This window comes from Lissotriton vulgaris, chromosome 1_2, assembly GCF_964263255.1.
Source record: "Lissotriton vulgaris chromosome 1_2, aLisVul1.2, whole genome shotgun sequence".
NCBI lineage: Eukaryota > Metazoa > Chordata > Amphibia > Caudata > Salamandridae > Lissotriton > Lissotriton vulgaris.
This window is the reverse complement of record NC_141686.1, coordinates 329,973,237-330,001,052: the sequence shown is the minus strand read 5'-3', so window position 1 is coordinate 330,001,052 and position 27,816 is coordinate 329,973,237. Positions and strand designations below refer to the sequence as shown.

General features: G+C 46.0%; 1 protein-coding gene across 1 annotated transcript in view; it reads left to right on the top strand.

The window, feature by feature from the left end:
- LOC147736660 (glutathione S-transferase P 1-like) overlaps positions 1-27,816 on the top strand; it is a 63,025-nt gene that overhangs the window by 23,033 nt on the left and 12,176 nt on the right. The window contains exon 3 of the mRNA XM_086953801.1: positions 27,451-27,558. Coding sequence (XP_086809927.1) covers positions 27,451-27,558 — 108 coding nt within the window. The remainder of the gene's footprint in view (positions 1-27,450; positions 27,559-27,816) is intronic.

The following is a 27,816-nucleotide window of genomic DNA, read 5'->3' as shown; positions in this document are numbered from 1 at the left end:
GAGGCCTAAAATCACCAACACCAGGTTCCAGAAAGAGGCTAGGAAAAAGCAAAAAGTCTAGGGGTGAACCTGCCTAATGGGCCGGGTCCAACAGCGTGGATGCGCGGTGCCCTTTGGCAGATTTAGGGTACTGAAAAAACGTATAACTGAAGCAACTATGAATACAGTCAAATAGATTTACAGAAGCTGAACTTAAATATATGTTCACTAATGGCAAGTTGCAAATTAATGACATCTTTACAGAATTCATTTTTTTTTTAAATGTTGGCGAATCTGTGAATTGGAAACCACAGTGAAGTTACAATAACACAATTGAAAACCATAGAGTTATTGCAGCGGAATGAAGTTGTGGTACTGTGGGGGCGAGGGGGTATGCAGTGCCCCCTAATTCTTTTTAAATATACAGAAAGGAGGCAGGGTAGTAATACCCTGACCTCCTAGTTGTGGTGCTTCAAGAGGGACCCTGCTGGGGTTTAAAAAAACAGTTTTTTTCAATTTTGATGCAAAATTACTGGAGGATCTGCAAATTCACTGCACATTTTTTTAAAGACCAGCGTGGTCTCCCATACTTTTATTTAATTAAGCTCCCGGATGTTCCAGATCCCGGGGGAATGCTTGCTTTTTTAGGTTAAAGAAGGGGGCACTCCATGGACATTTTTATGCCCCGGAGACCACCACCTCCCCAGGGTTTATGTTTGTATTACAGAGGGGCTGCATGGACCCCTCCCCCGGGCCCCATGGACAACCACCTCTCCGGTCCTTTAATGAACAAAATTGTGTGGGGTTCATGTGGACCCCCCCTGGGCCACAGGGACCACCACCTCCCTGGGATTTAAAATTACAAACTGTGTGAGGGGGCCTTGCGGTCCCCCACGCCCTGGGGACCACCACCTCCCAGTAGCTAAATTGTTATTAATGAGGGGACCCTGTGGACCTCCCACCATGACCCGGGGACCACCACCTCCCCGGGGCCAAACTGACATGTTAAAGTGGGAGAGAGGCCACATGGGACCCTCCTGGAGCCATCTAGGGCCCTGGGGACTGCCACCCCTGGGGCCGGCTCCTGCTATGTCCCAGGATACCCACCCCAGGACATAGCTGTTTGCTCTGACTTGGCAGGAGCTTTGACAGCTTTGCCAATTCAGAGGAAACACTCTGTTTCCATCAAGAGGGAGCTGAAAAAAGGCTCTTGTCTGCTGGAAACAGAGGTTTCCTCTGTTACCCTTTCCACTGTCAAGCAGGCAGGGAAGCAGACAAAAGGATTGCTCTCACAAACAGGTAGCTACATATTTATCAGCTTCCTCTCTGTAAGAGCAATGCTGGCTCCCGCAGGAAGTAGGAAGCCGGCAGGGACCACTGGGCCTTGAGGCTCCTCCCGTGCTTCCCCAACATTGGATCCAGGGCACCCACAATCAAGAGGTCAGACCCTGGAGGGTGGGATCCCCCAGGCAGCACTGGAAAAAACAATAGTTACAGGGACATTATAATTAGCCTCAGAATTCACTCGAACAAAAACTTGGAAATTCAGCAGTTATAGTTATCTGAGCTAAATATCATTTATGCCGCCACAGTGCACTCCGTATGACCTCACATATTACATCGCTCATGAGTTGGTTAGTGAAATCACTAATAACATCTCAACTGATATCACTGATGACATCACTTATGAAGTCATCCACAGAACCCCCCACGCACCCCTATATACTCTCTCATTCACTTACTCACACAACCACTCACATACCCATTCACAGACTCATACAACCACTCACTCATCCATAGAGCCACTCTAACACCCACTTATTCACTCATACAACCCCTCACTCATCCATACAGCTAATTATACAACCAGTCACTCACACATATAGCCACTCACACACCAACTCACTCACCCATCCTGACTCTCAACTAAGCCTGGATGGAGTTCGCTTCGTTGCACTATGCGAAATGCCGCAAAGCGATTAAAAAACTCTGCAACGCTACGCGGAGTTCCGCAAGCTTGTGGAGTTGCTTGTTTGGTATGCTCGCGACATGTTTCTGACGTTCAGCAACATGGATTGCGTGTTTGGGGTGAAATATTGCGCGGCCATCTTGTTTTTCTACTCTTTGCATCGTTCTGGGGCCTGTTTTTCATCCCTCTCCAAACTTTTCAATCCGTTGTTTCTTACCCTGTTTTTCTGATCTTTTTTATTTATTATCTATCCCTCTGTATCCCTAAGTGTATATTTTAAATTTTTTAAAACTTTTTCTGCGTTTTTTGTACTGTTTTTTTTACTTGCTTTTTATCTTTTTTACTTTCCTTCATCTTCTCCTGACTTTATTTTTTACTTCTATATTTTCTTTCCACCATCCCCCACAGAAAATCATGGCTAAGGCTAGTAAGCCTGGGAAGACCAAGGCTGGTGCAGCCAGTAGCTGTCTTCCTTGCGGAATACGGCACCCGGAAGGGGCGCTGCCTCGGGCCCTATTCTCCGGTGTGGAGGTGGCTGCCCTGGTTTTTTTTGTTCAGCGCCACCTACTCTTAACCTTGGCAGCAGGCGGCAGGCCCGGCTCCGGGTACGGTACCCAGGAGTGTCACTGCCGATGGGCGAGGGTATGCTGAGCAGTGTTTCGCTGCTCTTAGGTCAAGCGCACCCACAACCAGCTGACTCACCGGAGGTCCGACATCTTGGACCGGGAGCAGGACCTGCTGGACCTGCTATGTGGTGAGGTCATGGGGCTTGGTGGGTAGCTAATTATAGTACTATTGTGTGTTCTGTTCTGTGTTATTGAAAATATTATTTTTTTCCCAAATAGCAAGAATGCTGCTTACATGCAGGTAAGTTACGTTTAAAAATCTTCTACTATGTGATTGTTATTTTTCTAGACACTAGACAGGTGCTCGGCACTACTAATCTTACTTGTTAATAACTTTGCTCTCGCTTGGGCTGATTATGTAAGAGAGTTTAAGAACTTAAGTTAGGTAATGCTAAAGCGACTCCTTTCCTTTGTCCTGTCACTAAGATAGTGGTGGTAAGGTAGGTAGCTTAGTTACTTAGTATTAGTTGTTAATTTTTTAGCGGTCCGTGTCACGTGTCCTCCGTCACGTGCTGCTGACTCCAGTCCTTAGTAGAACCTTTTGTAGTTTGTTAGTGGATATTATAGCAACTCATCAGCACATCAACAGCAACCAACCAACAATTTGGTGTATGCAATATGCATGCGTCCAGCTATTCATTTATGAGGACTAAAGTAAATGGAAATGCAGATTTAGTGAACAATTGACCCGTCAAAGGGGGTTGATTCATTGATGATTTCGAATGAGATTGAAACTTAGAAGAAGCAAATACAATTTTTAGCAATTCATTTCCAATGTCTTTGAAATAGTTGGGCTAGGTGGTTGGTTGAGGATTCTGGAATCGGAATGGAACACTGGATTAATAAATAATAACTAGATGGTCAGTGATACTACTAATCATTGTATTGCAATTGTTGTTTCCTTCCTGTCCAAAAATGTTTTAGAGCGTTTTTAAAATATTTTATTTGTTTCACACCAATCAATTTTTGTCTCTTTATTATGTCTTACATGATCAGCATTCAGGGGCAAGAAGACAACGGGGTCTAAGGGGGGAGCTGGAGATGCCTCCCTGGGCCTGGATCGCTCCTCTACGGAGGGCTCTACTGCTGGCCCTAGTCGGTCCTCCTGTTGTTAATATTAAGAATTATATTTCCCTAACTTTTAGTGCACCTTTTTTTCCAAACTATTATTTATGTTCCCTAATTCTATTTTTTACCAAATCTTCTTCCATCTACCTGTTTCTAAATTATTGTTATCCCTGCATTACCTACCTACTTAGTTATATGTTTTTCTAGTGTCTGTTTTTTTTTACATCAATCTAACTGCCTCTGACTCTGTACTACTATTAGTCTGACTGTAGCTTGCCCAGTTGGCCATTTCTTTATTTTTTTTAAAACGTTTTAAAACTCAGTTTCACCAATAGCTCTAGCCACTGAGTCTAGTCCTTTGGATTGTCCTCTTCATAATCTTGAGAGGCTTTTCAATAATTTCAACAGATATTTTACTATTTTTGATAGGATTGGACATACTACTGTCTACTCTACTCTAGTACCCGATTTGTACTAATGATGTATGTGGTGTATTTATGTATTGTATTTTCAATCTTGCTAGTGAAAAAAAGCTAGGAGAAGGCGTATATGGCATCTAAAAAATGTGTAATGTTTTTTCTAGGTGTACCTACCACCAGTGCCCTGGCCAGTGACGGGGCAGGCGATGCCAGCCAGGAAAGAGCAGATGCGGCAGCTGCCGCAGGGGTGGGTGAGCCAACAGCAGTGGAGGGCTGTGGTAAGTTAAACTTATATTCTTTACTTATTGACAAAACTTACACACTCGCTGCAAGGGTGTACAATGCATGTTGAAAGAGACTATGTTGTTGTGAACAACGGTTGTAGAAGACACCCTTTACTTAGCATTAGCAATAGCATTAGCGGCGGGAGTTGAGTAACTAATGGCCTCTTCTATCAGCTGGGAAAATTTTATGAAGAAGACAATCTTGATGGATGGGTTGAACGAAAAGGGAAAGAAGGATGGAAGGAGAAAGGACGGGTGACATGTAATATATGACTGGCAGAGAAGGATGCATGGGATGCATAGGTGGCTGATAGGAATCAGATGCATCGGTGGTTGAAGGATGTGTGGAAGGTGAATGAAAGGATGCTTGCCTGGGTGGGTGAAACTGTATGGGTGATAGGAAGAATCCTCCGCGGTTTCATGGAACAAACTCTAAGACAAGCAGGGAAGGACGCATGGGTGGTGGTTTAAAACAATTACAAATGTATGTTCGTGAAAGGTTTGTTGAGAGATTAATAGGAATGATAGCCATATTTACTTTGAATGGATGGATGTCTGGATGGTATTCAATCATCATAGCATAGGTGGTGACTGTCCCTGGATGAAGACAATGTAAAAGAAAAATAAATAAAGATTAAGATTAGAATAAAAATAATATAATGCTTGAAGAGCAATGCAATGATAAACGGAAAAATCACTGTGAAGAAAAACAAGGACTGTTTTTTTTCAAGGATTTTGATTCAAGGTTGTATTTCAGAATATTCCTTTTACTCACAGTAGTTTGCAAGCACAGCATATATATTGTGGATGTATGTTATCAAGAACCTCCCTCCGGTTCAGAGACCCTCTCCCTACCTATGTCATTTTCAACTGTGTCAGCCTGCCATGAGTGGTCTATCGGCTGCACGGTTACACAGTCATCCCATATATCATCAATGATCATTTGGATTAGATATCGTCTGCCATGCTGTAATAGTCAGGGTGAAAGTGAAATAGAGCAGTTGCCATTGATGTAACAGAGTATGGCCATAATAGAAAAATTGTCTACGACAAGGTTAATTTAGCTAAACAAGAGCGAGAGAAGAAGACTTGTCCATTCTATAGTGCCTAGTACTAGTAATGCCTGAAACTCCCATAAATGTTAGAGGCAGAGGAAGTAGGAATGATACCACAAATGTTATGTACTGTGCTTGCTAGTTCTACTGTGCCTCTGTTTTTGTTACTGTTTTGCTAAGAGTATTGGTTATAATTGTCTTTTTTTCCTTTCTTGATTTAGCTACTCCTTCCCAACCAACAGCACAACCAAACAGGAAGGAGTTAGCAGCCATGGCCCGGTGCTGGAAGCTGGAGGCCATCTGTACAGAATATCGGCAGTTGGTGGCTCTGGCGGAGGAGGAGGAGAAGGATGAGATAGCAGCTGCAGCCTCCTCCAATGTCCCTGGCCCCAGCCAGGTCTCCCCTCAGTGGTACAGTGCTGCAGTCTGACAGCCACCCGCCGCACTTCATTGAACACTGCTGCCTCCCCTGTTGATGCAACTGTGAAGCATTCAAGCGCCGCATGCTGCTCTGGATTTTGCACCTAGAGGAGCAGATAAAGGTCCTGGAGAGTAACCGGCGAGCCTGCTGCTAGAACTCCGTCCCCTTGCCCCTTTTTAAAAATGTAATTGGGTCGGTCGGAACTGGGCATTGGGGATAAGTTGGGGTTTTATATTTATGGACAATGGAGTGGACATTGGACTCTTTATGTTTGGACATTGGTTGGGGTTAGGGAGAGGGGTGGGTCAGGTGTTGTCGTTTTTTCCATTAGTTTATTTTGTTTGGGGAATACATCATTTATACTTAAAGTTTACATACAATATAAATGTTTTGTGGGGGTGTTACTCTTTTACTTCACATGGTATCCTTTGCTGCTGCAGGGCCGCAGACAGTTTTTGATTGAAATAATCTGCTGGTAGTGTAACACCCCAACAGATAGATGCAGTACCCTCACCTTTGACTTGTCCTACTAGTACTGTCAGTCTCTCTCCGTAGTCTATGCAGTCTGCAACTAAACTGAAGAGCGTGGGTGTGTGAATTAATGAATGAATTTCCATATTGTTAATTATGTCTTCCCCAAGCATCTTCTCCTACCTGTGATTGATGTTTATTTATACTTAGGGAAAGCGATGGCTGCATGGTGATGATGATTGGTTTCCCATGATGCCATGGTGGTGGAAGTAGTAGATACTAACAGTAGCATTTGCAAAAAAAGAAAATTAGTCAGTCGCTCGAGGGAGACTCAGGAATGAGTAGTTGGAGTACAGTACACAAGAAGACTGCCAAACCAGAAACCATGATGATAATAAGCAATGCTAAAGTAAAAGAAAACATAATGGCGGCGGGGATAGCCTAGTACAAGTTACAAACTGAAGTTGACTTGACCTATGAAGTGGACAAGCATAACCTTTATTGCTGGAAGTATGATGAATCAATGCCGGCCATTAATTATGATGGATTATGTTCCTCTGGAAAAAACATTGACTTGCGAATACTGAGCATGGGTGGGCAAGCAGAATAAGACCCTCGCCCTGCCTTGAGTTAGAGTTGCTTTCACCACATCCGCCCCAATATGTGTGTGATCAATTACTGTTATAAATTTAGTTTAGTCTCACCTCAATATAAATCCAACACAGCCCGGGGGAAGAGGGTTAGGGTTTGATGGATGGTTGGGAATGGGTATTTGAAGGAAAGGTTTGACAAAGACAAACACTACACATGGACAACACACAATCTTGGCAGATGACCATCATAAATCTGTTAAGGGAGATAAAGGAAATGGATGCATGATGATGACTTGAGTAGTACGAGACTATGGTACAGGGTAGCAGTATAATATTAATTATTATTATTAGGCAATTGCCTTGCCTGTCTGCCCCAGAGAGATTCAAGTTACATACATTTTATGTTCTGCTGTTGTACTGGGCTTCCTTTTAGAGTCAGCAAAGAAAATTAAAAAATATATGTAGGAGTCAAATATAAGCAAACATAACAACACACAATGGTAATAATTGAAGAGAAACATTTAATCAAATGAAATGATGATACTGTCTATCACTATGTTATAGTCAAATTGGGAGTTGCATCTCGGCATTCCTCATGGTCCTTCCTTCCATGGATGCTCCGTCTTTCAATCTTGGGTGCCTGCCTGGCGGATGCGGATTGGTAAGACACATGTGAGTTGTTTTTCCCAATATAGCACAGGGTAAAGGCCGGCCTGTAAGTGTAGATGGAAAAACAAAAAGGTTATTGAAAAATCAAGGAGAAAAGTAAAGGTAAACTGCATAAATAAAAAAGGAATGCAACAAGAAAACTTTCAGAGGCGGCATGGCTAAATCATGTCTACTCTGTTTCCAGCATTAACCTACAACAACACAACAGGAGCAGGCCAGTGGTGCCCACCCAACCTCCACTTAGCTTAGATTTTGAGCTAGACAGCACTGAGCACTCATACACAGCAACATAGTATTTTCAAAATTAATTAAGTAACAAAATCAATTAACTACTGTCAGTCATACCATTACACTCACCTCCACCACTACACAGATATGTAGGTCTGGTTCTGTTGTTGTTGACTTGTTTACCTTTTAGGCCACTTCATGAAATTCCCCAAGTTTTTCCATCAATCTTCTCCGATCCTACTGACTGACTGCGAGTATGGTGTGGTCATTATGGTGTCCAACACTGTAGTGAACCCAGTGAGTCCAGAATCCAAAATGCAATGGATCCACCTGCAGTAGTACAATTTTGTTATTGAACAACAAGAAGGGAAACATTGACTTGAGTCACTTTTTTGCGTATAGATTAAATACTAGTAGACATCATGCACATCAACAACATAATCACCAATCACTCAGAGTCAGCGTTCAATGCATGCCATCATTTACCTGTTCTTACGGGGCAGTTCCTCTAGGCTCAGAAAGGCAGGTAGCTTTAGTCAGGGTCTTTGGAGGGACTCGATGAGGCAGGCACACATTTCACATTTCTTGTACTATTTTCCATCCAATGTCTGGCTTGAGGGAAATTGATTTAGGCGAGTCAGGACTGGAGCAGGACTCAGAGGAGTGGACTTACTCCTTCACTGACTGCACACAGTTGCAACTCCAATCCGGCAATAAAAGAGTGAGACAGTGGTGATGGATTTGTTGTGATTCTAACCAGAAAGACAGAATCACACACAAATAATAAAAGTAAATAATATTCCTTTGATGTATCTTTTTGGGTGCCTTTTTTGGGCCGTCAAAGCAAAAAAGAAAGTGACAAGTCAAAATCCTAGTTGTCAGGGAAGTAGAGCTCCTCCTCAAACTCTGGTGGTTCACCCAGAAGTAGGTCATCTAACACACTTCTTCCATGACCTGAGTCACCGTCATCATTGACATGCAGTGCTACTTCAGGTATGGTGTAATCCAGTGTTATAAAGTGCTGATTCATTTTGAACATGGTTAACCTCTCCACGTTTTGGGGCAAGAGACTGTTCCTTCTCACTGTCAGAACGGCACCAGTAGCACAGAAAACACGCTCAGAAGAGACACTTGCGTCAGGGCTAGCCATATAGTTTATCGCCCACCTGCTGAGCACTGGCCATTGGTGTCTTTTCCCATACCAATACAGCAAAAGGTTTTGATCAATGTAGACCTCTCTTGGATCATCCACATATGCCTGGACCCTCTGCTCAATGCGCATGGGTGTTCCTCTTTGATTGGCCTGTTTTGCCTTTGCCTCTGCTCTGGACCTAACAAGTCCTTGCTGTAGAAACCGTGCCTGTGCTGATTATGGTTGGGCTGATGCTCCTGTTCTTGTTGTTGTTGATGTTATTCTTGGTGTTGTCAGGTGGCTTTGGCTGCTGTGAGCCAACCGCACTGCCCTCGGGCTCTGAAGTTGAGCTTGTTATCGGCTGCCCTGCAGTACATATTGTGGCCTGGAGAAGCAGGCCTCTAATTCCCGGCCGTTCTTTTTCTAAGCACCTGGCTTTCACAGATATCCAAGTTTTGTAGTTGGCAACATCCCCATCTATAAAATGAATCAATGTGTTCAGCACTGGTTTGTACTGTGGATCCAGAATTGTGGCACAAATGTAATGGTTGCATGACACAATGCCTCTTTGCACACTTGTATATCAGATAAGCAAAGGGTTAAGCTCTCCACCAACTCATATGCTTCTTTTTTTTCTTCTACAACTGGGTACATTGCAGACACCCCCTTCAGCTGTTCCTGTAGCATGTGCAACAATGGGATAGCTTGGCCCATAGTACAGTCCTCCTTGCTGACTTCATGTGTGAAGAACTCGAAAGGAAGTAGAATCTCTGTCAGGCCTTTAACTATGCCCCATTGGTCCATCTCAATGATCATGCCTTTCACAGTATCATCCCCTCTTTGCATGACATATTCAGTGATTGGTCTGTACTGCTCAATCAGATGTTCAAGCATATAATAAGTTGAATTCCAATGTGTTGGCACCTCCTGGATGAGTGCTTTAACTGGCCTTCTATTATCACGTTGAATGATCCTCAGCTGCTTCCAGGCTTTAAAAGAATGGCTGAGAAGTGTGCAGATTCTTCTGCAGGTGGTCAGTAACTTGTTGACTCGGTCTTCTTTTTTCAGAAAGTCTTGAACAATGATGTTAATGCAGTGCACCAAACACAGGACCCTGAAATAGCCACCATGGGCCTTGGCCATAACTATATTACTGCCATTGTCCGTGGCAACAAAACCAATGTTAAGCCCTCTTGGTCGCAGCCATTCAAAGACATTGTTGTCAAAGTCATCCAAAATGTTTGCAGCATTATGAGATTTCTCCATGGCGAACATGGCTACAGTAGCATGTTTCCGAGTGGCATTAATAATCTCAGCATTGTCAACAACACCTGCTGCAGATATCTTTTCTCTAACCCCCACTTTGCAGTGATGCACAGATAATCAGTGTCTTGGCAACTGGTCCAAATGTCTGTTGTCAGGTGGATAGTGTGAACAGCACTCTGCTGCAAAGCTTGCCCAAGCAAATCCAGCATATCGGGATGTAGTTCTGGAAAAGAAACTCTGGCGAAATAGGAAAGGCTGCAAACCTTCCATTTTGGGCAGACGGTTGCCACAAATTCAAGAAATCCCACCCATTCTACAAAAGGAAAAGGTTGGAGGTCCAGCACTGACATTTTAGCCAGCTTTGCGTTGTACAAACGTCCAGTTGGGTGGTTGAGTTTGTACTGTCTCTGCAACCTAAACATGCTGGGAATGGTAGCCTGGATTTTTTTCTTTTCTGGTGCCACTGATGCAGGTGACATCTTAACGCCAGATTTGAGATTTTTAAGAGTTTCATTAAGCGCGAACTAGACCCGAGACATCATGTATCAGAGCGGCTAACATGAGCACTAGTTGTTAGGCTCAACACAAGTTTTTTCATTGCGGTGCTCTCTTGCCTGGGACCCCTTGGTGTCTCAGCCTTACTCTTAGTCTTGTGCCACTGCGATGTTGCTGATGAAGATAAGGGCGGTACCACTGCACTGCTGGGGATAGGGCTACTTTGTGTACCAGAGAAAATGTCTCCTTCTTGTTCACCTTCCACTGTGATCGGATCTTCTACTTCTTCATCACCACCAACAATAAGAGGTGCAGCTTTTTGGCTGCTAAATTGCACCTCCCACTGGATAAAGTGGTGCTTTTTCAGATGGGTTGTTTGAGTTCCGGTACTATAGTTTGTACCAAGCTTACCCCGACTAACACCTTCTCAACAAATGGAGAATATAGCAATGTTCACCTCCTTCCTGCTAACCAAAAAGAAGTCCCAAACTGAGGAGGTCAACTTTCTGTCATTTCTAGTGCCACTTGCAATGCCGGATTAACTGGTAGATGGGAGTGAAGTTTGACTCACTGCAGTACCTACTTCTACTGAGTTGGTTGTGGTGGATGTAGGTACCTACGGACCAAATATGGAAGCTGAAGGTGGGGTTGGTGGTATCCGTTTCACATCCCTCACAGCAATTTGGGATGGGCTAATGTCAGTCTCCACTGGGGCGGGACTAATGTCCATGATGACTGGCTTGTCATCATCATCCTCCTCTTCTACATCTACCTCCTTAACTCTAACGCTTTCTGGAACCTTTCTTTTCAGTAGCCTTGTCTCGTAGATGTGGTGGGTCTCCAACTCAGATGGAGGCGGGATCCAAGTGGTTTCTAGATCATCAGAAAGGGGGCAAGGAGAAGAAGTTGATGGATAAACTCTACTTTTCCTTGCTGGGGATCTGAAAGACAATGGATCAGTCACTCACAACAACAACAGGCAGGAGGCCTGCAAAACAATGAACACAAGCAGGCCTATAAGGACACAGACTTTACAAAATGGCCTCTGGCCTCATGGGGAGGCTCAGCCAAGTCAAATGCTGACCCACCATTTCAAACACACTCACACACTGGCCAGACAATGGAGGCATGCTAAACAACACAGCTTTAATAAAACAATGTCCAAAACGAAAATCCACAGGGCTTAAAAAGGTTTGCAAGTTACAACCATGCACACCCAACAAAATACACACATAAAATAGTAAAATACAAAATAAACCACATTTTGCATTTCAATCGTATGCCATTAATGCCCTAAATGATGTTTAAATTTAACAGACACCAGATAAACAGTTGTTTCATGCACCCAGGAGTAGCTCTGGGCCTAACGGCTGAAAGGCATATTGGCAGACTACTGGGCTAGTGAATTAAATAAATATTGCAAATTGATTTCAAAAGTTGGAGAAGATGTAGTGAACTTTGCAACATTTTTCCTTGGTAAAAGAAGAAAAATGACTTACAAAGAAACAACTATGCCCCTACTAAAACTACAGCCACCCACCACAATAAATGTAAAAAAAAAAGATGAAAAGTACAAAAAAGGTAGGTGTAATGCCCCAATCAAACAAACAACACCAATTTTCAAACTTACTTGTGAAATCTCACATTCAAAAGTCCTCAAATCCAATGATAAATGATGCAGCAGACAAAATGAGATCCTTCCAGCTCCAAATCCAAATCAAAAGTGAACAGGAGATGGACAAAGCATTGGGAGGAGCCAGCTGGACAAGAAAAGGAATTTGGAGACTCTGGGCACTTCCTTCCTCTTAAAAAAAAGTAAAAAAAGAAAAAGGACTCCTTGCACAAAAAATTACAGCCAAATGTCAATCTGTGGAGTTTTTTTTTAATTCAACCCTTTTCGAGAAGGTTTTGATGCAGCTTGAGAGAGATTCTTTTCCAGATTGCAAATTCTGCGCGTTCGGAATTGCGATCTTCACAAAACATCTGCCGGAACTCCAATGACAGCCCAATTGACATGTTCTCGATTGCACACTCTCACTGCAACGTGCAGGCGGCTACCAAATCTCGTGCCACCTGTGAAGAGATGGGCAATCTCGTTACCGATCGCGAGTGCAAACATGCATTTTGGGCACGCAAACAAAAAAAATAACTCTGCTCCGGTGCAGAGCGCAGTTTGCGATAACTCCGCGTTCTAAGCGGAACGTGGAGTGGTCAAAAATTCTCAAACTGAGCGAGTAGAGTGGAGTTTTAAACCCAGGGTTACTCTCTACAAAGCCACTCACTCACCCATATAAGCCTCACACACACACATACACAACCACTTACATACCTATTCACATATCCATACAAGCATTCCCACATTCGCTCATTCACCCATACAGTCATTTACACAGACACTCACTCTTCAATTCAGCCACAGTCATATCCACAACTCTTGTTGCATATTCTTCACCAGAAGAACGAGAGCAGACCACAAATAGGAGCAAATCTTATTTTTTGTTATTTATTGAGTTACATCTGCCATGACGCATTTCTGCCGTTACCGGCCTTGATCACATGAAAATGCTACACATGTTGATCGGTTCTTTTAAAGTGACAAGTGCTTCACAACACATGTGGTTATTAGACATGGTTGAAAGACTTTCCTACTGTGCAAACGAGGCATAATATATGGATAAATCCACATTTGATTGCATCACATTGATATTTCCATACTGTTGGAACCTACAGATGTCAGGTCACCTAGGGTAGCCTGGCCTAGGGTAAGACAATATCAATAGAGGCATATGTGTAAAGGTTGCAAACCACCCGGCAGTAATCCAATGCAATATCACTCAAAAATGACACTACACCAATGTTTGTGTAAAAATACGAGCTTGTTTATAAAAATATTCTTTGCTCTCTTGTCTTCAGAAATTACAGTTCAATACATTTCAGCACTCTTAACCTCATCACTTTATCAAATATAGCAGGTAAACATCTATAAATTTCAACAGTTCAGGTGTAAATTTACTGTACTTCAATTAACCCTCTCCGAATCTTCTTTTAAAATCAAGTCCTTGTCAGTTAACTACCATTTCCCCCAGACAATCTATCACCAGGAAACAGATTGGCCTTTCCCAGCACAGGATATCAACCTCTTAAGCAGCCCCACCCTTTCTCAGTACAAGTTGACATCAGTTACAGGCACCAAGGGCTGTGAGAGAATATACGAATTGACTGGTTTTAGGCCTCTGTCACCTTTCTACCCTTTAGTGTACAGGAGGATTATATAACCTGTTGGCATACAGGGTATGATTGTCTAGCAGTTCCTCTACCCCTTTGTCATAGGGGGAAATCAACCAATGCTGCGCCACTTCTTGTTACTAAGGTCAGTCAAATAGGAGCACAATTAGCTCTCCTTCGCCACCCCTTATGCTTCCCAGCTTACTTGTTGGTGTGCACATGGAAGTTTGGCCATCAGTCACACCCCTTTGCTTAAAGGCGCTCTCCTTCGGAAAACCGGGCCTCCCCGCTCCCTCTCTTCACAGAGAAGCAGGGGCCCAGCTGGTTGTAGACCTCAGCGCTTAGGCGGGAAGCCAGTCACTCGACGGAGCCGCTCCCCCTGGGTCTCCTCACCGGCTGCTGTTGGCGTTTCCTCCGCGAAGGCTCAATCGGGCATACGCGGAAAGTAGCGGACCAGCAACAGAGTCGGCTCCGCCTGCCTGATGCGGGTTGTGGCTCCGCAGCGGGCCTGCTCGATCCTAGGCCCCTCCTGTGAAAGATCACCAGGTCAACTTGGTGTATGCGCAGTGGCGCCGGGCACTATACACCCAGCCCCCTTTCCTCCTTTCACAGGAGCGCGATCGGTGCCCCAGAGGTACCTGCTCACGGCGGAATCAGGGCAAACGGCTCAGCCCCAATAAACCCGGACACCCCACTCTTCTTTCTCACGAGTGGGGAGGTTTGCTCTCACGCTGCAGGACCAGACACCGGTAAGGGGGTCTCAGCGTCACGCAGGGCAGGAACCTGCTTCACACCATAGAGAGGGGAGGTTAGAGGTGGAATCCCTCACGGTTGGGTACCCCAAATCTCTAGTTGCAGCAGAAACCCACTAACCCTCCATACTGGACAGGAACAGGTGCAGGGGAGGGCTCCTTGTTTAGTTCCCACAACAGGGATCTCTGCAGCTCCACAGTCCACTGGGATTAACCCCTTCACCTAACTGGGGGCACCTCCCTGTCCAGGGTCAGCAGGACAAAACTAACTCGGCTAGGACAACAGGAATGGGGGGGTGGTGAACCCAGACAGAGGGCAACCCTTGTAGAGCAGTCCACCCTTCAGGACCCTACCCCTTCCAGACCTCAGCCTTCACTCTAGCTGTTCCTCACTAGCAAGACAAAATGGCTGACCAGCATTCCGCCTTTTATAGGCTGACCCTCAGAGGTCCAGAAGGGACCAGAAGGTTCTGGAATGCCCAACTCTATCCTATGGGACAGGTTCCAGGTATGACAGTTGTGACAGTTGGTAGCCACCATTTTGTGACTCCAAGGAAATTCCTGTCAGGAAAGGCCTCTAGGCCTGAGGTGAAAAACTATGAGGGCGAAAGAGCACCTATCCCCTAGACCAACACCTTGAAAAATCTAGTGGACACAAAAATAAATAAAGGCATGAGGGGCAAAAAGGGGACAAAATAAATAATAAATTGGAGGGACTACGCAAAAATTCATACAGGTCTAACACGCGTCCCCCCCAGCTGAAAGTGGGGAGAGCTACCCAACCCCTTGGGAGTCCTCATCACTAAGGCGGAAATACCTAGAGAGACCGTCTGCATTGGCGTGGTCCACTCCAGGTCGATGTTCCACCCGGAAGTCCATTCCCTGTAGGGAGATGGACCATCTCAACAGCTTGGGATTCTCCCCCTTCATCTGCATTAGCCAACGAAGGGGTCGGTGGTCAGTCTGAACTAGGAAGTGCGAGCCAAACAGGTATGGCCGCAACTTCTTCAGAGCCCACACCACCGCAAAAGCTTCCCTCTCAATTGCACTCCTCTTCTGTTCCCGGGGAAGCAGTCTCCTGGATAGGAAGACTACAGGCTGATCCAGGCCCTCTTCATTCAGTTGCGATAACACTGCCCCAATGCCATGTTCTGATGTATCTATCTGGACAATGAACTCCTTGGAGAAGTCTGGGGCCCTCAGGACCGGTGCTGCACACATTGCCTGCTTCAGTTTCTCAAAAGCTTGCTGACAAGCTTCCGTCCAAACTACCCGTCGAGGTTGTTTCTTGGAGGTGAGCTCTGTGAGGGGCGCTACAATAGTGCCATATCCCTTCACAAAGCGACGGTAGTAGCCTGTGAGGCCCAGGAAAGCTCGGACCTCCGCTGGGTCTTGGGGGGTTCCCAGGCCATGATTGCCTCAATCTTTGCCTGCAGGGGCTGCATTGTCCCCCTACCCACCAAGTGTCCAAGGTACACAACCGACCCCTGCCCAATCTGGCATTTGCTGGCCTTGATTGTCAATCCAGCTTGTTTCAGGGCCTGGAGAACTGCTTGCAAATGTTGCAGATGGTCCTCCCAACTGCTACTGAAGACAGCAATGTCATCCAGATAAGCAGCGGAGAAACCCTCCATTCCAGCCGCTGAAATGTGGCAGGGGCATTTTTGAGCCCAAAGGGCATCACGCAAAATTGGAAGTGTCCCTCAGGCGTGGAGAAGGCTGACCTTTCCTTTGCTCCATCTGTCAAGGAGATCTGCCAGTACCCTGAAGTGAGGTCAAAGGTACTTAGGTATTGGGTAGCTCCTAGCCGGTCAATTAATTCATCCGCCCTAGGGATCGGATGAGCATCAGTCTTTGTAACTGAGTTCAGTCCCCGGTAATCCACACAGAACCTCAGTTCTGGCGTGGTGCCAGGTGGAGCGGCTTTTGGCACTAGCACCACCGGACTGGACCAAGGGCTGTTGGAAGGTTCTATAACTCCTAGCTCTAGCATCTTGGCAACCTCTTCATGGATGCTAGTCTTCACCTTGTCGGACAGCCGGTAGGTCTTTGACTTCACTGGTGGGCTGTCCCCTGTGTCCACATCATGGGTACACAGGTGAGTCCTTCCCGGGACAAGGGAGAACAGCGTAAAGTACTGCTCCAGTATCTGGCGACAGTCTTCCCGCTGTTCAGGAGTTAGGGTGGGAGAGAGAATCACTCCCTCCACTGACCCATCCTTTTCCTGAGACGAGAACAAGTCCGGGAGAGGTTCGCTTTCCGCTTCCTCTCCCCCATCAGTCACCATCATTAAGATGACCTCAGGCCTCTCATGGTGGGGTTTGAGTCGGTTGGCATGCAGCACCCGTAGGGGCTGTCGAGGGGTCTTAAGGTCCACCAGGTATGTGGCCTTACCCTTCTTTTCCAACACTTCAAATGGGCCTGTCCAGCGATCCTGGAGGGCAGTAAGCTCTCCAGGCTCCATCACCCACACTTTCTGGCCAGGCTCCAATTCCACCTGGTGAGCATTGTGGTCATACCACTCTTTCATGACTGCCTGGCTGGCCTCCAAGTTGTCAGAAGCTTGCTTCCACAACTTCACCATTTGGCTCCGGAAAGCCAGCATGTAGCTCACCACATCCTGGGGGGGTTTCCTGGGAGACTTCTCCCAACCATCCTTCACCAGGCTGAGAGGACCACGTAGAGGGTGCCCATACAGAAGTTCGAAGGGGCTGAAGCCCACTCCCTTCTGTGGCACTTCCCTGTAGGAAAATAGCAAACAGGGTAGGAGGACGTCCCATTTCCTCCGCAGGCTTTCGGGCAGACTTCTGATCATGCCCTTCAAGGTTTTGTTGAACCTCTCGACCAGTCCATTCGACTGGGGGTGATAAGGAGTGGTGAACCGGTAGGTCACTCCACACTCCTTCCACATTGCCCGCATGTATGCTGACATAAAGTTGGTCCCCCTGTCAGACACAACTTCTTTGGGGAAACCCACTCGGATAAAGATCCCCATTAGGGCCCTAGCCACCACAGGTGCAGTGACAGTTCTCAGAGGGATTGCCTCTGGGTACCGTGTGGCATGATCCACCAGAACCAGGATAAACCTGTGACCAGCTGTTGTCGGTGGATCCAATGGCCCTACAATGTCGATGCCCACCCTTTCAAAGGGGGTGCTAATGACGGGAAGTGGTTCCAGAGGAGCTTTCAGCTTCACCCCTGTTTTCCCACTGGCCTGGCAGGATACACATGTCCGACAGTAGGTGTTTGACGCCACTTTCATCTTTGGCCAGTAAAAGTGGAGGACAAGCCGAGCAAAGGTCTTGTCCTGACCTAAGTGTCCTGCCAAGGGTATAGCATGAGCCAATTCCAGCAGAAAGGCTTGGTATTGTTGCGGGACTACCAAGGCCCTTGATGAACCAGGTAAGGGTACCTTGGGTTCACTGTAGAGGAGTCCATCCTCCCAGTAAATGTGGTAGTGTCCCGTAACGTCACCTGCTGCCTGGGCTTCAGCCTGTCGCCTCAGTCTCTCAAGGGTAGAGCACTCCCTCTGCCCCTTACAGAATTCCTCTCTGGAAGGCCCTCCCTCCACATGCCACTCAGCAGGGATGGGTAGGTCCTCCAGAGAGACTACTTCCCCCTCCACGGACTCCTGGTCCACCACCGCAGGTGGCCGATCTGTCACATGGGGTGCGGAAGCCGAAGCAGGCTCTTCCTGTCTTCGGGTCTGTCCCTTTTTGGCAGCGGGTTGGGCCATTGTTCCAGGCTCCAACCCAGGCGAACTCCCTCTCCGGGCAGTCGCAGACCTTGTGTTCACACAGGCCCAGTCAGGTGTACCCAGCATCGCAGAGTGCGTCCGGTATTCCACCTCTCTCCAAGCGTTGTGCTCCATATCATTCCCCAGCAGACAATCAACTGGCACGGCAGGGCTTACGGCAACCCGAAGTGAACCTGCAACCCCTTCCCACTCAAAGGGAACCTCAGCCACGGGATAGTGGCCCATTCTGCCGTCAGCCATCGCGCCGGGGTGGAGTACATGGGGAACCACCTGCTATGGAGACACCAGTTGACTTCTCACCATAGTCATACTGGCTCCTGTATCTCTCAGAGCCTCCCCTCTCTGGCCATTGATGGTGACCCATAGCCCATACTTAGCAGTATTTGGGGGCACCTGGATCTTAGGAACCATCTCCCGTTCTCCCAGGGACACTAAGGTGACACCCGCCCACTCACCCCCCTTATCTAAGGGCAACTCCTCCCCGAGCGCTACACTAGCTACTCCCGGTGGTTTTCCTCCGGTGGGAGGGGGTGGTCTCTTTGGGCATCTGACATCTCCCTTATAATGTCCAACACCACCACACTCGAAACAGTGGAGAACCCTTGGCTGCTGGCTTTGGCCAGGATTAGGGTTTCTGGGCGGGTTAGCCTTAGGGATGAAACCTGTTCCCTTTCCCTGGAAATGGTTTTGGGGACCTTTAGAGAACTCCCTCTTTTTATCTCCCCCCTCCTTCTTCTGAGGGGCGCCCTGTCCGACCTTTTGGGAATCCCCTCCAGTCCCCTTTGAGGACACCCGGGTACTTGCCCAGATGTCCGCCTCCTCTGCAAGCTTCCGGGGATTGGTCAGCTTGCTGTCCACCAGGTGTTGGCGCAGCTCGGGAAAGCATTTCTCGAGGAGGTGCTCTTTCAAAAATAGATCATACAACCCCTCATAATCCTTCACCTCACTGCCCTTTACCCAGCCCTCCAATGCCTTTCTTGCATAATCAAGGAAGTCCACCCAGTTCTGGGTGCTTAACTTGTGGCTCCCCCTGAACTTCTGGCGATATTTCTCTGGGGTTAACCCAAACTTCCTGATCAAGGCTAGCTTCATGGTGAGGTAGTTAGTCTGCTCCTCTAGTTCCAGGGGCAGCAAGGTGTCCCGACCAGTAGGAGGCATGTACTTGTACAACCCGCCCCCCCAGTGCTTCTCCTGCACCCCATGGGCTCTTAAGGAGACCTCATAGGCAGCCAACCATTTGGCTATGTCATCCCCCTGACTATAGCTAGCAATGAGGTCTTTAGGCAAATAGGGTCTGGACTCCCTGGCTGTTTCTCTGGATTCGCTGCCACCATTCATAACAGGGGAGGATCCCCGTTGCAGGGTCTGAAGTTCTAACTCTTTCAACCTAAATTCATGAGCCATCCTCCGCTCTTCCTTCTCCTGCTCCAGCTTAGCCAACTCCCATTTTAATTGCCTCATTTCCCTCCTGTCAGTGAGCTCTGCTTCAGTCAAGCTTCCCCCGGAGACACTACTGCCCCTCCTGGAGTAGGACACTGGTCCTGGGAGTAGGTTTTCCCCCTCTGAGTGGAATAATCCATCTATCTCCACAACCGGGTCCCGGTCTGTCCCTTCATCCTCCTCCTTCCCTTCTTTGAGTGCTTCCGCTCAAGCCCTTAAACTGGTCTGGAGTTCCCCCTTCCTGGCACCATGCTTAAAAAATACCCCCATTTGTTGGCAGAAATCTTTCAGCTGGGCCACAGAATAAGTGTCCAGTTTTTCCAGTGCAAATTCCATTTTGCAGAAGGCAATACAAAGTTACACACACAAGGAAATTTGAGTTGCAAGGGCAACCTGAAGCTACCTCCACCCCACCACCAGGAACAAATTTGGAAAAAGCTAAAGTAAAAATTAGGAGGGCCGCTAGGAGAAAACTCCTGGTGTAGTCTAGTGGATTACACTCAATTACTACAGAGTAGTTGCAACCACAGTCACCATCCCACCGCTAGACACCAACTTGTTGGAACCTACAGATGTCAGGTCACCTAGGGTAGCCTGGCCTAGGGTAAGACAATATCAATAGAGGCATATGTGTAAAGGTTGCAAACCACCCGGCAGTAATCCAATGCAATATCACTCAAAAATGACACTACACCAATGTTTGTGTAAAAATACGAGCTTGTTTATAAAAATATTCTTTGCTCTCTTGTCTTCAGAAATTACAGTTCAATACATTTCAGCACTCTTAACCTCATCACTTTATCAAATATAGCAGGTAAACATCTATAAATTTCAACAGTTCAGGTGTAAATTTACTGTACTTCAATTAACCCTCTCCGAATCTTCTTTTAAAATCAAGTCCTTGTCAGTTAACTACCATTTCCCCCAGACAATCTATCACCAGGAAACAGATTGGCCTTTCCCAGCACAGGATATCAACCTCTTAAGCAGCCCCACCCTTTCTCAGTACAAGTTGACATCAGTTACAGACACCAAGGGCTGTGAGAGAATATACGAATTGACTGGTTTTAGGCCTCTGTCACCTTTCTACCCTTTAGTGTACAGGAGGATTATATAACCTGTTGGCATACAGGGTATGATTGTCTGGCAGTTCCTCTACCCCTTTGTCATAGGGGGAAATCAACCAATGCTGCGCCACTTCTTGTTACTAAGGTCAGTCAAATAGGAGCACAATTAGCTCTCCTTCACCACCCCTTATGCTTCCCAGCTTACTTGTTGGTGTGCACATGGAAGTTTGGCCATCAGTCACACCCCTTTGCTTAAAGGCGCTCTCCTTCGGAAAACCGGGCCTCCCCGCTCCCTCTCTTCACAGAGAAGCAGGGGCCCAGCTGGTTGTAGACCTCAGCGCTTAGGCGGGAAGCCAGTCACTCGACGGAGCCGCTCCCCCTGGGTCTCCTCACCGGCTGCTGTTGGCGTTTCCTCCGCGAAGGCTCAATCGGGCATACGCGGAAAGTAGCGGACCAGCAACAGAGTCGGCTCCGCCTGCCTGATGCGGGTTGTGGCTCCGCAGCGGGCCTGCTCGATCCTAGGCCCATCCTGTGAAAGATCACCAGGTCAACTTGGTGTATGCGCAGTGGCAACGGGCACTATACACCCAGCCCCCTTTCCTCCTTTCACAGGAGCGCGATCGGTGCCCCAGAGGTACCTGCTCACGGCGGAATCAGGGCAAACGGCTCAGCCCCAATAAACCCGGACACCCCACTCTTCTTTCTCACGAGTGGGGAGGTTTGCTCTCACGCTGCAGGACCAGACACCGGTAAGGGGGTCTCAGCGTCACGCAGGGCAGGAACCTGCTTCACACCATAGAGAGGGGAGGTTAGAGGTGGAATCCCTCACGGTTGGGTCCCCCAAATCTCTAGTTGCAGCAGAAACCCACTAACCCTCCATACTGGACAGGAACAGGTGCAGGGGAGGGCTCCTTGTTTAGTTCCCACAACAGGGATCTCTGCAGCTCCACAGTCCACTGGGATTAACCCCTTCACCTAACTGGGGGCACCTCCCTGTCCAGGGTCAGCAGGACAAAACTAACTCGACTAGGACAACAGGAATGGGGGGGTGGTGAACCCAGACAGAGGGCAACCCTTGTAGAGCAGTCCACCCTTCAGGACCCTACCCCTTCCAGACCTCAGCCTTCACTCTAGCTGTTCCTCACTAGCAAGACAAAATGGCTGACCAGCATTCCGCCTTTTATAGGCTGACCCTCAGAGGTCCAGAAGGGACCAGAAGGTTCTGGAATGCCCTACTCTATCCTATGGGACAGGTTCCAGGTATGACAGTTGTGACAGTTGGTAGCCACCATTTTGTGACTCCAAGGAAATTCCTGTCAGGAAAGGCCTCTAGGCCTGAGGTGAAAAACTATGAGGGCGAAAGAGCACCTATCCCCTAGACCAACACCTTGAAAAATCTAGTGGACACAAAAATAAATAAAGGCATGAGGGGCAAAAAGGGGACAAAATAAATAATAAATTGGAGGGACTACGCAAAAAGTCAGACAGGTCTAACACAAACCCATATTGGTATTTATGCAGTGTGAATATTTCAATTGGTCAGTCACATTTTTTTACTGCACGATACAGTGCAATTCCAAAAATGCTTCATTTCTTTACATATCATTAACTATATGTGCACATAAAATAAGTGAACATTTTACCCCAAATCCTTCCCAGTCAGAATTTATTCTCAAATCTATTCCGTTAAAGTGACAAGTACTAGCTACCTACCAGATATGGCCAACTAATACATTTGATAGATCATTATACTGGTATAAATACTTTTTGTCTTCTCCAATTATGGATTTCGCCTCAATATATGTTCCTATATTCGGTTGATAAAGAATATCTCTTATAATGAGTTGAATACATATATTTCAATTATCATACATTGCCAATCTTATCTCATTTATACCATATCTTGGTAATGATTATGTGCAAAATTCTAAAGTGTGTATGTGCCTTCACATAAAATTCCTTCCCAGTCAGGATTTTTTTTTAAAGTGCACAGTACTTAAAGTGCTTAATTTGTCCAAATTTCATTAAATAGCTGCAGCTGCAAAGTATATACATAAACTACAATCAGGAACATGTATATCATTCAATAGTTCATAAGTTCCTTTATCAAGCAGTTTATAAATGTATATATATCCAAACGAAAAAGCTTCCAATTAGAAGTGCCACTCGTGCTGTGTTTAAATTCTTTTTAATGGCAAGACTGTGAGGCTTCAACATAGTAAGTCCCAGCACATCAATATGCCAAACATAGCCATACGCGTTTCTGGAATGTCTTTTCCCTTGTTCACTGGCTTGGCTGGTGGAGATCATGGCAAAGTTAACGCCGCACTGGCAGCGTGTTAATAAGTCCTGCCTTGGTGGGCGTGCTCTCGCTTTGCATTGTGGTCATGTTAGTTCCATAGTGGCTGCCTTGATGTTTTCTCCTGACACAGTTTTACACCACAGTGGGTTAGCGGGTGACATACCAGGTTGCGGTTCCACATATGAAATCCTGCCAACTGGACACGTCGCTCCGTAGGTGCCACACTTTGCATCGGCACCGCGGACCCACAAATACATAATATCAAATCGTTGTATTTATACTTTTGGGACTGTTTTAAAACTCATTATAGGCATAGTAAATTAAAATTGACAAAAAAATACATGAGTTTATGATTGTTAGATTTATGTATTTTTAAAACAACTTTGAAAAACTCTATATAAACTTAAACAAGTTATAGCAAACAAATTAATTTGAGGGAGACTTGCAAAGCATAATTAAATCTTGAGTTAAAATAGCTTTGTATCTAGTGCGGATGTGTTTTATAAAACGCTGTCGAGCCTCTACCAAAGTCGGATTTGGACAGATAAAATTACATGGAAAAGGTCTTGTACTCCACCGTTACACACATCAAAGATACCTGAAGAATGTTCAAGGGAATCCCATCTGGAAGAATACAATTTTAAAGAGAAGATTCCTAGTCGCATAAGATGAATACAGCACCTTACTCTACTTTGTAGCGGAAACTGTAAATAGCGCTCGAGAGTTTTACATACTATATTTTCCGCAATTTGTTTGTAATACTCGAATTGTGTACAGTGCTCCTTATCTATTACAAAGCTTACTCTCCACGTCATATTTTTTAAAAAAGAGCTTCAGATGCGCTATAGACCAGGCCTGCAAAAGTGCTAATTTGCATTGTGATGCCTCGAGGGCTACTTTAAGATTCCTATTAAAAGTATGCATTGCCGATTCTTCTCTAAAAGTCACAAATTTTCATATATGTCTTAGGGAGCCGGGAGCTGCGTATAAAAGGTTAAAAGCTCACAGTATCGTAGATAAAGCTCGAGCATATGTGCTCGTTAAGGTAAGCTTGAAGCATAAGGCATGAACAGGGACTGATTTGGAGACTTCCTACAGTTTCTGTAAAATAATCCCTTCTTTCACTTTTACTGGTTGCCAGATTTTAATCTTTATATATATATTCCAAGGCTTAAGATAAAATGGGTGGAATTTTCATACTGTAGACATCCAGCAGGAGTTTAAAGTGTCTATTCCCAGTTGAGGAATAAAATCTCTGTAATGCTCCAACATGGGAGGCTGCCTTTCACCTGAGGAGCTGAAAATGGAAAGCGTTTTGAAGGTTATCCGAAAAGATTCGGCCCAAATAGTTGTATTCTTCCACTATCTCAATCGATTTACCTCCCAGTTTTCAGGTGAAAGACGAAAATGTCCATCTTCCTCTAAAAGGTAACATTTTTATTTTAGAGATGTTAGGGACGAAAAAGTTTTCTTTTGCGTATCTATTTAATTTGATTAAATTACTTTGTAGACCAATTGGGGTACGATCGATTTTAACAATGCCGCCTGCGTACATTATTCTATGGATATCACTTTGCCGTAGTTTTGGGGGGAAATTATTAATTTGGGAAATGTACCCCGGTAGGTTGCTTATATAAATGGTAAAGAACAAGGGGGAGAGGAGGCATCCTTAATTCAAACTATTCATCACGGGGATTGGACTAGTTAGGGGTCTTTCTTCCCCAATGTTGACGCTACACCATGTTGCTGTATGCAAAGATATGATTATTGTAAGGAGATCGTGGGGGATCCATAAACTCTCTAGCTTTTTCCATAACCTTGGCCTATCCACGCTGTCAAAAGCAGTTGAAAAGTTAATAAAATCGCAGTAAACTATTTGTGATTTTAGAACTACATACTTACGTGGAGAAGTGTGGCTCAGTGGTTCGAGGCGGTAGACCCGGAAGCTGAGATTGGCTCTGGACCAGGGTTCGATTCCCCGCCTCGGTGGGTCTCGGGCTCAAAATTCCATGGCCTTGACAATTCTCGGCTCACGGGTTCACACTCTGCGACTCTGGGCAATAGCTTGCTTAATCTCCACGACGGCCCCTCGCGGCGGGATGCCTGGCTTTCACCTTGTGGATACCCTGCCGGGGCTATCTCACAGGGGAATACCAGGACAGGTTCCCTAAGCAAGCGCCAGGATGCCCTTTGGGTGACAGGTTGCGCTATATAATTACACCTACATTTACATTTATCAAGGCCAGCCTGAAGGATAGCAATATTGTCTGTGACTGAATGCTTTGGGCGAAGCCAGCCTGTGTTGTAGGAATCACATTGTTCGAGAATGCCCATTCTTTTAGGTGGTCTAATTATACACATGCTGCAAAGATCTTTCCAGAAAGGCTATTTGTCTGCAGTTAATTGAATTCTGTTTTAGAACCTTTTTTTAAAAGGGGACCACAATGCTCCCTCGCCAGGATTTTGGTAAATTCCCAGTATTGAAACAGTATTGAAAAAGAGGGGTTAAAAATTTGCTCCAGTCTTCAGGGTTTGAATGAAGGACATAAGTTAAAATTATCTTATAATACCTAACTGTGATGCCACTTCAACTTTTTTTTTTAAATTAATTTCTGGGGCTTTTTGATCATATTCAGCCAATTCCACTGATGAGCATCATGTTTGACTGTGCTCGGTGGGCGTTGGAAGCACCCATCTTGTTGCCCCGGATATGAACAGCCTCTGGAAGGCACCCATCTCCTGTGCTGTGTAGTGGGTGTTGGGCACAGTGCCTTGCCGGAGCCCTAATCCTCCACAGATGCCAATCACCCACAGACCCCCACCTAACATTGTATATATACATTTACTTTTTAATATATGGTACAGTGACGCTTCTCCAGTACTGCTGCTCAGCTCAAGCTTCACCTCCATGGTACCGCAGGACCATGCATGCTTCCCTCTGTAACCCCCCATACACAAGTGCTAGGGGGTGAGGGTATGTCTACATTGGCTCCGAACCCCATTTTTCTTTCTACTAAAAAAATAGGGACCGAGTCCTCATGTCCTGTAATGGCAGCTGTAACATCTTTCTCCTGGTTTCAGCTAGCCAATCAGATCTCTTGGTACAGCAGACCCAAACCAAAAAGGCTAATGGGAGAAAAGGTTCCTCTGACTAGGAACTCCATTGTTGTAGAGAAGAAAGTAGGGAAGAGTGATAATGGATGAAAGATGGGGAGAAGGAACAGCAGTGAGTGTATACTAAACATAAAACCATGGCAGACTTTAAATGCTGAGAACAAGAGCTTGAGATAGCGATTATCCTCTGATGACCCTGAGCCTGGGGTGGAGACCGCCCTCATGGAAGATGCCTTACTATGGGGCAGATTCACAGAACTAATCTGAGACAAAACCCTAAACTTACTACTTTTGATATTGACGGAAGGCATTTAGTAGTAGTAAAGTTAGGACTACTAACTTTACTACTACTAAATGCCTTCTGTGAATACCTAAAGTAGTATGTTTATGACTTTGTCTCAAGTTAGTAGTTGTAAAGTTAGTAGTCCTAACTTTACTACTACTAAATACCCTCTGTGAATACCAAAAGTAGTGCGTTTAGGATTTTGTCTCAGATTAGGTCTGTGAATCAGCCTGACCTTTGTGCAGATGGACATAAGCATGGAGTGGGCTTCATTGCTGATGGAGTCTTCTTTGTTGCAACCCACCTTCAGTGAGATATAGATTTTAGGGAAGACCATGTCGGCCTAGTTTCCCATAGGGTCCTAAAACTGTATAGTATGGTGAGTCATCTCCACATGGTATCCCATGGGGTCCTCCTGCTGTACACCCAATTGGTCATATCTGTATGGCACCCCACGGGGTCATATTTGTGTAGGGTGTGTCATGTCTTCATGACATCCAACAGGGTCCACCTGCTGCCTATCAGAGTGGACCTTCTCTTTATTGGGTCCCAGGTGGTCCTCCCTCTGTTTGGTGGGTCATCATTGCCGGGTGTTCCATGTTGTCTTGTACATGGACCAGGGTGTTCCTCTTCTGAACAACACCCAGTTCTCTTTTCAATCTGATGGACCAGGCTCTTCCTCGAACAAGGGGTGATAAGTTCTGGAGGTCTTCCATACCTTGGAACTGCTGCTTCCGATTGGCGGGTACAAAAGAGGAGGGCTCAGCTCACCAGAGCTGCTTCTAACCACCTGAGTTTACCACAGTGACACCCATTCTCTACATTTTCTCCTCAGGCAGAAGGAAAGGACAAATACATCGAAAACCTGCCCAACCAACTCAGACCATTTGAAAGCCTCCTGGCCAAGAACAACACAGGTGCTGGATTCATTGTGGGAGCAAAGGTGAGCCGAGCAGCCCGTCCACCTACAGTGTCTCCAGAGTCAGTGACCTACACCATCCCCACAGCCCATCCTTCTACAGTGTCTCCAGAATCAGTGACCTACACCATCCCCACAGCACATCATTCTACAGTGTCTCCAGAGTCAGTGACCTACACCATCCCACGCCCATCTTCCTACAGTGTCTCCAGAGTCAGTGACCTACACCATCCCACAGCCCGTCCTCCTACAGTGTTTTCAGAGTCAGTGAGCTACACCATC